At 39.0% G+C, this 12377-nt stretch overlaps 1 protein-coding gene and 1 long non-coding RNA gene across 7 annotated transcripts in view; one reads left to right on the top strand and one right to left on the bottom strand.

Moving 5' to 3' along the window:
• Positions 1 to 7877, top strand: part of SLC12A1 (solute carrier family 12 member 1) — a 93068-nt gene extending 85191 nt beyond the window's left edge. For all 6 annotated transcript variants that reach the window (XM_036843038.1, XM_036843039.1, XM_036843037.1 and 3 more), the window contains 3 exons: positions 4005 to 4140; positions 5498 to 5565; positions 6592 to 7877. In XM_036843038.1, coding sequence (XP_036698933.1) covers positions 4005 to 4140; positions 5498 to 5565; positions 6592 to 6727 — 340 coding nt within the window. In that variant the 3' untranslated portion in view covers positions 6728 to 7877. The remainder of the gene's footprint in view (positions 1 to 4004; positions 4141 to 5497; positions 5566 to 6591) is intronic.
• The window catches only part of LOC118890332, an 86003-nt gene that overhangs the window by 51025 nt on the left and 22601 nt on the right, over positions 1 to 12377 (bottom strand). The gene's annotated exons all lie outside the window — the stretch shown is intronic.

Below are 12377 nucleotides of genomic sequence, written 5' to 3'. Positions count from 1 at the left end.
ACAACCACATGTCCAATGCTGGCAATGGCTTTTCCAATATTTGAAGGTAAATTTTAGAACAGAGGATGGTCATTCAGTAAATCTCACAAACGGCCACTGGTAGCACACCTAGCACCTTTGTGATAATTTTTAAAAGGCAACTCCTCTGAGTGGTTTAATAAGAGAAAGAGAACTCTTCCCCTGGGCTGATGCAGCCCCAGGCCCAGGGCCCAAAGCTTACAGCACTGTCTCAACTTCAGCTTTCACATGGGCCTTGTTGGTCAGGCAGCCCTTGTCTACCACTAACAGCTATCTCCTGGTCACTGTTCTTTCTTGGTCACTATTTTCACACAATGTTGAAAATAGTTTGTCAGTGATTTCCATGTTGGAGGCTAATGTTAACTGCCCTTCAATTGCCTTTAATAGATCTTTCAACTACCTATAAAACATGAGTAAGTCTTGATGGAGACATTCTATCATAAAAATATTATCTATAAATATGGTAGAGCAAGGGTGAAAGGGAGTACAAAAGCAAAGTTAATGAGAAAAATAATTGGGCCAGGGAAAACTGAAAAGCTCTTGTGGTTAAATTTCATTTTTTATTGCATAGACTGAATTAAAAGTAATAGGCCAAAAGAACAGCAATCTTTAAACAGAAATCAGAGAGAAACTAGAAGCAATTAACTAGATAATTTAGTTGAAAGATGCTAGTGTGATCACAAAAACAACAAATACATTAATTTAAGAGAAGAACTCTTATATGAACTTAGGGGGAAATTTTTATGCAGTCAAAAAATGTTTTTAACTTCGTTATTATGAGGAACAAGGATGGGGAAGGCAGGGCAGCTATAAGTTAATTTTTTTAATTAAATTAATTCTCACTTATATTTAATAGTATGTAATACTTGAACTATTCTAGAATCAATTAAAAAATAATTATAAGAAAGATCAGATTTAATAAGAATCAAATAGAAATCTTGAGCTACGTTTGGTTAACCAAGCTAGGAGAATGGAAAATGGCCAACTCAGGGATGAGCCTTAGGATGAAGGAATCAAAGATAAACATAGATAAGGAGCAGTAAGAGTTTAGAGAAAATAAATGAACAAATACAGCCCCATTATAACCTACTGTGTCACTTAGCATGCTTCAATTGCAAGGAAAAGAAAACTTAACTCATAGTGACTTAAATAATGGAAATTATTATCAAACTTAACTGAAAAATCCAAGGGTATTTTGGCTTTCAGGTGAAGCTTGATCTAGACGGTTAATTTTACAATTAAGGACTAATTCTCCTTCATTCTCTCTACTCTACCTTACATTATGAAATCATCAATCAAAGTTGATTTAGCTTATAAAACCAAGGTGACTGCCCATAGTAGCCAGAACTACATATTTGCTCATTTGTGTTCAGTGGGAGAAAAAGCTTGTCTCTTCCCCAGTTGTTGAACTCAGGTTATTGGCTGCATTCAGGTAGCACCAACCCAAGCCACTGAGCCACTTGCTGTGGTTAGTAAAATGCAAGGTGTCTATTGGTCAAGCTTTCCTGGGTTATGTGCCCACCCTGGCCAATCAGTCTGGCAGAAGGAATAGAATTGTATTGACTGGCTGATGCTGGGGATAGAGTCATTCCCACCCAAACTACAATGGAGAAACATAGTATGCATGCCGGGGGGACAACCAGCAATCGCCTTTCCACTTTCCATTTCTTAGGAAACTATTTTTGAACTGCTCTTTCTAATAAGCACCTGGGCTGAGATGCTAAGAAAACTCTTATCCTGATCAAAATAATTATATGTAGAGCTTAAACAGAGAAACTGTCAATTGCTAACCTCAGTCCTATGGCTGTTGAGTAAAATGAATGCCTTGCTTTTACAGGGCACTTCTTCATACTTTTCAGAGCACTGTCACCCAAATCATCATATTAACACTCACACCAACCACGTGCCAGCTTTGAGCAGCCATTGTTACCCTCTATTATAGGCAAGGTTATCCAGGTCAAGGAGGACAATGGAAGAGCTGGAGCAAGAACCCAGGCTCTTTTCTCCTAGGCCAGCAACTTTGCACTGATTACTGCCAAGGTCTCTGAAAGCACAGCACTGTTGGGAGGAATAGCAAATAAAAGTATTGTGTGGTTGAAAGAATAATAGGGCCTATCAGTCTTATTCCTTCCCTGTCATTGTCTACCATTCTAAATAAGTCAAAGCATCAGAAATCTACTGCATTAAGTATCTCTTCAATCCCTTAAAAAAAGCACACTGGTAGGGACAACCTACTCCTTTGTAATCTCTGTACTTCGTACAAATCCTAAATCAGGACAACTGATGAGATCACTGAAGTCATTGCTTCATATTTTTATTTCTTAACCTAACAGCACATTGATTCTAATTATCACTCATTCCAAAGTTACTAAATTATAAGTAAGCCACATTATATAAAACCAAAGAAAACTTTATATTTGATATCATCTTACAGTAGCATAGTAAAGACAACTACTCCTATAAATTATAAACTTTGTTTTGTGCTATTTTAAAAATAAGTCTTGGGGCTTTCCTGGTGGCACAGTGGTTGAGAATCCGCCTGCCAGTGCAGGGGACACGGGTTCGAGCCCTGGTCCAGGAAGATCCCACATGCCGCGGAGCAACTAAGCCCATGCGCCACAACTACTGAGCCTGCGCTCTAGAGCCCGCGAGCCACAACTACTGAAGCCCACGTGCCTAGAGCTCATGCTCCGCAATGAGAAGCCACCGCAGTAAGAAGCCCACGCACCACGATGAAGAGTAGCCCCCACTCGCCACAACTAGAGAAAAGCCCGCGCACAGCAACGAAGACCCAACACAGCCAAAAATAAATAAATTAATTAAATAAATCTATTAAAAAAAAATGTCTGGGGCTTCCCTGGTGGCTCAGTGGTTGAGACTCTGCCTGCCAATGCAGGGGGCACGGGTTCGAGCCCTGGTCTGGGAAGATCCCACATGCCGCGGAGCAGCTGGGCCCGTGAGCCACAACTACTGAGCCTGCGCGTCTGGAGCCTGTGCCCCACAACAAGAGAGGCCGCGATAGTGAAAGGCCCGCGCACCGCGATGAAGAGTGGCACCCGCTTGCTGCAACTAGAGAAAGCCCTCGCACAAAACGAAGACCCAACACAGCCAAAAATAAATAAACAAATAAAATAAAAAATCCTTCCCTCTACTTAAAAAAAAAAAAAAAGTCTTATGAGATTCTTATGAAAGACAAGAATGAGATTTTTCAGCAATTTTTAAAATGTTCCGCAGCTCTGAGATACTGCTCCTACTTTTCTATTCAGTGATTTCTTCTTAATCGCTCTAAAATGCCCTCAGATTTTAAAATATTATTGATTTTTGTGTTTTCCTCTAACATGCACCTGAACAATAGCCATTTGAAAATCTCAGGCAGCAACATCAGATACCAGAAGGACAAAGGCTACATTATTTACAGCAAACATTCAAATTGTTTTACAGCCATTAAACGCACTTACTTGCTCCTCTTAGTTACTATTCTCCTACCTGCCTGCAGCCTCCTGCCATGAGTGGGAGTTGCCATGTGGACTAAAGGTGAGGAGGGCAAGCCTATCCAACTCTCAGGGATGCTAGTTCATCTCCTACATTAATTCATGAATGTCTCCCATAGAATCTATAAAATAAGCAGATGGAAAACTCATTTATGGGCTGAAGTGTCTACGTTACAACTGTGTCTTTGACTATATTATGTAGAACATGTATTTGCAGAATAATTACTATCTGTGTGTTTGTGTATTTATATTGAGGATCTAATGCCTAGTAGGCTATCAAGGCCTCACACACGTTAAGGCATTTCCCTGGATAGGGAGGCACTACTATAGCCATGGTTTTACTCACGGAAAGTCCCCTGCAAAGATAATTCTTAAAAGATTTGCATGACATTCAGCTCTGATTCTGCAGCCAGCAGAGCTAGTCATACCTAGAGTATCTGTGAAATAATGAGTTGGTTTCCCACTGTGAGGCCTCTTTTATAATTCCAATTTCAGCTGGAAATTCTTTGAAGAAATGATTGAACCATATCGTCTCCATGAAAGCTGCAAAGATTTAACAACTGCTGAGAAATTAAAGAGAGAAACTCCGTGGAAAATTACAGATGCAGAGCTGGAAGCAGTCAAGGAAAAGGTAAGGACTTGTCTCCCTTAACCTTTACTTTGCTATTTAACTAGCTGAAAAAGAAAACAATGGTTGATTTAAAGATCAAGAAGTAATGTATCTATTATAGAATTTCATTATTCAAGATCCAGGGTTTCTCCATATTTCAAGTGATTTTTCAATCATATTATTGAATATGAGGATTTAGAAAATTGTTTTCATTTTTTAGTATAAAATCAATTTTTAAGTTAAAAACAGGTTATTGATACATATTGTGAAGTCTTCTTTCCAATTTAATTTTATAGAATAGGAGACAGACCCATCAGTCTAAAATAATTTAAGTCAATACATATGAAAAGTAAATATAGATTGACTCACAGTTTGAGACAATAACAAAGAATTTTAACCTGATAAAGTTAGCTATAAAAACTAACACAGGGATCTGAGAAAATATGTAATTGGAGCAATGAATATGAAAGTTGGATCCAGCACATCTTGTAGGACGGATGTAAAATGGTGGGCTCTTCTAGAGAACCCAATAAAATGGGAGTTACCCACATGGCCTGAGCTGAATGAAGTTGCAATAGTGAGGATGATGAAAAAGGCAGGGACATAAAAATAAGGCAGTAGAATTGACATCTGAATTGGATTAGACATTCAAGGAAAAGGACCACAAGAACCTCTAAACTACAAAATTTAAATAAATTATATTAGGAGCTGAAGTTGGAACAAATTAGAGCAGGAGATACTAAAAGCCTTTCAAATTTAGTGGAAAAATACTGAGCTAAGAATCATAAGCTCTGTGTGTGATAAACTTCCCAGTTCTAACAAAAAGTTTTCATATAATTGAGCAAATCACTTATCTAAACCTTGGTTTCTGAACCAGTGAAATGTAATAATAAATATTACTCTCATCACTGCAAAATAGTTAATGTAGTTATTTTTCCAAATGTGTCTTTTGGTGACTCTTTCATTGAAACCAGTCCCCTGTGCTGGTAAAAATCAAAGAGCTTAAATAAGGATAGACTAGGGTATAACCTATGTTCTTAGGATATCAAATTAGTATCAAGATTAGGTTTTCTTCAGCTGCAAACCTGTTCCCCAGCACTGGCCATTCTTATCTTCTTTTTACCATTATCCATGTTGCTTGTTTGTTTTATTCTTCTAGAATTTAATAAGCCACTATAGCACAATGGTCTTATTCTTTATGTTTCTAAAATTTCCCATGAGTTTTAAAAACACTGTTAAGTTTCCAAACCTGAATGAAATAACTGTAATTCTTTTAAATGAGGTTTCTCTACTTGTCCATAATTTGAGGTAAGAAGATAAATTCTCATTCATAATTCTGGGAAAACTGCCCTCAACAAAATCTGAATGTTGTCCACAGAGTTACCGCCAAGTTCGACTGAATGAACTCTTACAGGAGCACTCAAGAGCTGCTAATCTAATAGTCCTGTAAGTATCATTGCAGACATTTAAGATTGTTACAGAGAAACCTTAGTTGTGAATTTAAAAGCCCACAACTATTCAGGTGGAAAGTTATATTTGGAACATGTGGGATTTTAGGCAGCAAGGGAAAATAAAGGCCACCCTGAGACACTGACAATTGAGGCCCATGGGCTTTAGAGGGCTCCATTTGGACTTTCCACCAGGTGTTCCCCACCCAAAGGGCCAGGGGCATAGTGAATGCCCATCTAGAACCCTGGCTCCTCCCAGGTTCCAGGGAACCTGACCCTGGAATTCCCTGCCTAATTAGCCCCAAGTTGGCTACCAAGGTTCCCAGGCCCCTTCCCTAGATAGCTGCTCCTGAGGTATGGAGTCCACAGCATGTTTGCAAGGCTCTTTACCATGGGGGAAGAGGCCAGGGCAGGAGATAAAGGAGTGGGCTTTTCCATTTCCACTCTTTGCCCTCCACTCCACAAATGTTAGGGGTGTACCTGCTGAAAATATGAATGTTTACCTAAAGATTCATTGCTAAACATGAAAACCAACAATTTCACATTTATACCTCATGAACTGACTCCTGTGTACAAAGGTAAGTATGTCTTCAAACAAGGTCTACACTGGAGGACTATCCATTTAAGACATAGATTGTTCTCCTGAATTGGGTGGTAGGGCTCAAATAGCTGTTTCTCCCAAATGTAATAGCTTTAAACTATTAGGAAAAATCATTTTTTCCAAAAATGGGGAGAGGTATTGGTTGATCACATTTTCTATTTAAAGAGTGAAAATTTATTATATGTATGCTTTGCCTCCACCCTACAATGCCCAAGCCTATTTTTCTGGTTTGTAGATATTTATATTATCTGAGAAATATATCAATTTAATATCTATATTCAAAATAATTTCCATGCTTTCATTTTGTCGGGAAGGCACATAAAAGGTTCAGGCCACTTGTTATTACATAGCTCAGATAACTAGTGATGTTACTGCCTGTACTAATTGTCACGTTTGTTCTTTATTTTTCTTCCATGCTGTCAGGAGCCTTCCAGTGGCAAGAAAAGGATCTATATCAGATTGGTTGTACATGGCTTGGTTGGAAATCCTCACGAAGAACCTCCCTCCTGTCTTACTAGTTAGAGGAAATCACAAAAATGTCCTGACATTTTATTCTTAAAAGATAAAGGATTAGAACACATTTTAACTTAATGTATGAATACGTAGGAGACATGTTTCAGTACTTCATGTTATAAATCTAATCTGTGGATATGCAAACCTCTGGAGACCAAGTAAACTTTGTCATTTTTTTTATTATTACTTAATAGGAGCTATTCTTTTTTTTCTATCAGCTTAAGGGGGTGTCAAAGCCAATGCTACCCCTAGAAAAACATCTTGTCATTGCTGTTGAAAAACAAGAAAATTAAGCAAACCCATGCTGGCTTATGCCCATGAAAACCACCAATTTATTGTAAGCTTTTCCAGGCACACCTAATCTTTTGTTTGCTTCTAGGCCCTGGTAGAGGCTTCAGCCCCCAGCAGTTTCTCATTAAATGACTATTGACAGGCTGGTATAGTAACCATGGGTGGTTATCAAAGGAAAAGACCAACTGGGCAGGAAACGTGATTATGCTTGGCCTTCTGAGAAGCTTATACCTACAAAGAAGATTTGAAAATCAATAACTGAAACCTTTAAGAAGTACTTGCTTCTACACAATGTTTAAAGCAGTTACCTAAATAAGGTTATTTAATATAACACAGATTATATACTTAGAGTGATCTGAGTGATCGCTGATAACATATGGCTTCAATTTGGGGCTGATTGAAAAATATATTAGCTGGATTAGGAGGCAACATATTCCAATTAAATGCAATATATTCCATCCTTAATATGTAAATTTTAGTTGCTTTCCCTATTTAGACATTTCCAGCATGGTATTACTTAGCATATTTTTTTTCTAATTAAGTGGGTAGCACAGATGAAGTCTTCATAGATGTTTAATTGAAAACCAAATACCACACATTTTCTAACTGTTATAAAGAAATATATCCTGAATCATATATTTAGTTACTTTACATAGTGATTGTATAGATTTAAAAGAATAATTAAAATGTGAAGTGGAGAAACTTGCAAATTTGAAATATACAAGTATCGATTTTTTTTCATTTGTTAGTGTTCCTATAATACTTAATCATATTAAAAAACAACCAAAATTTTTTTTCTGATGGATGGCTTGATTATTTTTTTTCCTGACATATTATGACTGTTTATTCTAACTGATAAAATATGAGGGGAAAAAATCAACCTGAAATAAAACCACTTAAATTCATTTGCTCTGGCCTAGGTCATGTTTTTACCTTTCAGTCACTAAAATCACAGTGCAATGGTGTATCAGATGTGAGCCTGAAATTTTCAATCAGTTGCCTCATCTGCAGGTTGTTTAAAGCTGGGATTCAAGATTAGTCTTCCAGGCCAGACTCTGGCCTCAGAAGGATGACTAGGGAGGGAAAAGAGAAATAGCAAAGCTTAAGAAGGCTATCCCTATTCCAAATCTGACACCATTGGACTTAACTGAGGCCTGGATTAGCCCTCTCTCTTGAGCCCTATGTACCTGAAATCCAAATGGCTAGATGCCATCCTGGTGACCAGGGCAAGGAGCACCCGGCTTCATCTGGATCTGACACTTCCCTAAAACACTTGATAGGGTCTCTGGAAAAGGTGAAAAGTCATATGACTTCTATAACAGTAAATTCTGGCTCTTATTTCTTGAAGAAGCTGTTATGTTAGGTCCCTTAGGAAGCAGACTCGTAGAGAGTTTAGCGTGGAGCATGTTTATTAAAGAGTGCCCTTGAGGGCTTCCCTGGTGGCGCAGTGGTTGAGAATCTGCCTGCCAATGCAGGGGACTACGGGTTCGAGCCCTGGTCTGGGAAGATCCCACATGCCGCGGAGCAACTAGGCCCGTGAGCCACAACTACTGAGCCTGCGCGTCTGGAGCCTGTGCTCCGCAACAAGAGAGGCCGCGATAGTGAGAGGCCCGCGCACCGCGATGAAGAGTGGCCCCCGCTTGCCGCAACTAGAGAAAGCCCTCGCACAGAAACGAAGACCCAACACAGCCAAAAATAAATAAATAAACAAAGTAAACAATGCCTTAAAAAAAAAAAAAAAAAGGAGTGCCCTTGGGATCAACACCTGTGGAAGGGTGAGGGAAAGGTGAGCTGTGATGCAGTCCCAAGGACAGTCTCCGTGACCTCACAGGGAGCTCTGGAGATAGAATGTCCCTTCAGAGTAGTCCCAAGAAGGGCTGAGAGGGCCAGGACTGTATACTCCCACACTTATCGGTCATTGGAGGTGGGTGGCCCAGGAAGGAGTGTGAACTTGGATGAGGCAACTCTCTGCAAGTGAGGCATACCAAAGGGCCTGACAGCTGAAGTCTGTCTGCTGACAGCAGATGCTGCGGCAATAAGTCCTTCATTAAACAGGGTCTGGGTGGGATATCACCATGCCAACTGCAGGGGTCATATAAAGTATTGGTCAAAAAACAAACAAACAAACAAACACTCAGGCTGGCCTAAGTTCAAGTCTCAGTCTCACCATTTATTAGTGGTATTACCTTAAACTAGTTATTTAATATTTTGAGGGTTATTGGCAAAAGAATGACTGAAGGGATGTCCCTTGGGTTCCAGGTTAACAAAGGAGGAGAATGTGGACTGAGAAAAATGGGGATGGGTGGTAGTAAGGGACTGGTGATCTTGAGGTCAAGAGCAGCTGTATTGGGAATAGGTTAGGGTAGCAGAAAATTGAAAGGATGGGGGCTATGGTCAGATGCCAACAGATTTTTGTAGTCCTCAGTGTCCTGTCCTTGTCCTTTGATCTACCCAACTCTATTAACCCAACCTCCTACTATCTCTATGTCTATACTCAGGTTGCTGAGCAAGAAGGAGAAGGTTACACATTCATGCTCATTGATGTCCAGCTTTCTCTGTCCCCTCACTTTGTACATGTGTCTCATCAGCATCCCTACCCTTTTCTCACAATGACTTTTCAAAATCTTCATCACTTTTTCAGTTGATGACCCTGCCACCATCCCTACAACATAGCCAGGTACATATAGACGTAAAACTTTCTTATGTAAGGAAGACCACACTGGGAGCATTGCCTTACAATTTCTTCCCTCAGTACTCAAGTTTAGAGCTCTTTCAATGGAAGCTTTAAAAAAAAAGATTATAGATTCTTGAGGACAATCATAAGCCTACTAAATTAGAATCTATGGGAGAAGGACCAAGGAATCTGTATATTCTGATGATCCACAAGATTTTGGAACTCCTGCTTTAGGCAGTCTTCCCTGTTCCTGTGACTTGACTCCCACCATGGGCTGATGCCTCCCAAATTTATATTTCTAACACAGAGCTCCCCTAAGTCTCAGTTCCATATATTCAATCACTAATTTTCATGGTGTTTCTCTTTGTATATCCTGCAGACACTCTAAATGCAAAATGACCAGATTTCTGTTAAAAACAAAACAAAACACACAACTAGAGCAAAGGCATCTATTTCTCTTTCTCCATTGCCTATCAGATCCTTTCTGAAATGACCAAAGAGACATACAAATAGGAAAGTTCTGCGTCATGGCAGGAAACTAAGGAAGGATGCCATTCACATGATAATATTTTTAGAAATACAATCAAGCTGGAGTTTACATGGGATGAGATTGATGAAAGCTAGAAAAGGTCAGCTTGCAACAAATGCTCCTGAGAAAAATCCAACATGTCACAGGAAATAGTTCCAGGAGACCCTGGGAGAATTCCACTAACCCCTCCCCCAAGTGTGCAGGTGAAGGTAAGAAGCTGAAGGTACGACAGACAGAGTGCAGCACTGGGTGGGATCCCTTTTGTTGGATACTGAGAATATTCAGAAATGGCTGCCTGGAGAGGCCAAATGGTATGCTTAGTGAGCACTCAAAGCAGACATGGGTATTGCAGTGGAGCATCTCATAGGTGTCCTTGAAAGGCACCAGAAAGATATGTGCCAGCAATAGAGGCTGAGCCAAAGAGAAAATCAGCCCTCGATGCACAATTCTCCTAATACTGTACGGAGAAGAAAACTCAGAGATGGACGATCTTGTCCCTGGGTCTCACTGTTCTTAGGCTGCTGGGTTCCTAAACTGGCACTACAAGTCAGGATCAACCAGGCCTTTAGCTAAAATTAAATAGGAGGATTGTAACGATAACCAGGTGATGTGGTGAAGGTCCCTGTGTCATTCACAGAAGATCAGCACATCTGCTGGTTGTCAGACTTAGCATCTGCAGGATCCTTGCTGGCTGGATAATGCTGCACAGGTCACCTGGAGCCAGTCCACCTAGATATTTCTAATGTTTTCCTCTGCAGAGATGTAGGGGACGTGTTGACATAAGGATGAAATCTGTCTGAACTCCCAGGGGGAGAACAGGAGAAATTCCTCTTTGGGTGTGACTCAAATGTCCCAGTTGCTGACAGATCAGGGCATCCCCATGAGTTGCAGTAAGAGCCAAGAGGTCAAGCCAAGAGTGCTCAGGGCCCAGCATCTGACCCAGGCATTCCCACGGGGCCACCAGCTGCCCCAGAGCATGGCAGCCCTGGTCTACAGGCAAAATCTCCTGTCCAGGGAAGGTGTGTTGGTCAGTCTTACCTCTTTAGGATTTCTGATGCTGAAAAGAACCATCTCAGCCTCCCTTTTTTTAATGCAGAAAAGTGTTTTCAAAAAGAATATATAATATTTCATCTCATCTATGACACCATTCTAAACACACTATTTTAGGTCCCACTAAGGAAGAAAAATTTCTGCGATTTAAATTATGACATAATATCCTATCACTTGGCATTTTGTTATATTAATTGAGATGCCTTTTTTTAGGCTTATGTAGGTATAGATTTTTAAATCACATACCATTCTTGTGCATATAAAAAAAGGAAATGATAAGTGAAATAAATTTGGTACCACTTGAAAGTCCCACTCTTCTTTTCACCTTTCCACTCTTTTTATGTCTGTTTTCTCACAGGACAGATCCTCAGTGCCAGAAGGAGCACTAGTGACTCAGCATTTCTCACAAGAGAAAGCCAGTGGACACTATTTTGTCATTGGCTTTAATAATTTTGATAATTCTAGGTTTGAGTACAGTTTTTTAATAGCTTAAATTTGTCTTCTAACAGAATTTAAAACATTGTATGTAAATTCTGATGCATAAAGAACATAAAAACAAGGAAAAAATAATCCCAAAAAGTCAGGAAAAAATTATCATTTAAAAAAAGAGAAATCATACAATAGAATAAAAGACAGATGAAACATACAAGAAATAACCAGAAAATATAAATGTGTTTATCTTTTTAAACAGACTCTCAAATTTAATAAAAAATAAATAAAATCAAACTCTATTTGATCTGCTAGCATAATATTCTAAATTATATATCCAAAAGGCTAAAAACAAAAGAATAAAAAAATATAGAGAAACATTCAAACAAAAAGAATAGAGTTGGCAATTTTAATTTCAAAGTTTAAGATTAAAAGAATTAGGAGGGATAAGAGAGCATCATTTTTTATATTTATAAAAGATATATAGCCATAATATAGCTATGATAATAATGGAGCTTTATCTAAATAAATAACATCATATTGACATAAATAACACAAGAATCATTGGAAGCGAGGAGAGAGTCACTAAGAAAGTCAATTTTCTTAGGAAACAGCTCACCTATTTCTCCAACTTTGAGACAGATCAATAATAGGAGAATTCAAACTACATTTTAAAAAAAAATGGATTTAATAGGTACCATAGTGCTCACTCACGAACACTAC

This window comes from Balaenoptera musculus, chromosome 2 (genome assembly GCF_009873245.2).
Source record: "Balaenoptera musculus isolate JJ_BM4_2016_0621 chromosome 2, mBalMus1.pri.v3, whole genome shotgun sequence".
NCBI classification, from domain to species: Eukaryota; Metazoa; Chordata; class Mammalia; order Artiodactyla; family Balaenopteridae; genus Balaenoptera; species Balaenoptera musculus.
Note: the sequence above shows the minus strand (reverse complement) of the source record. Positions and strands in the feature narration are given on the sequence as shown.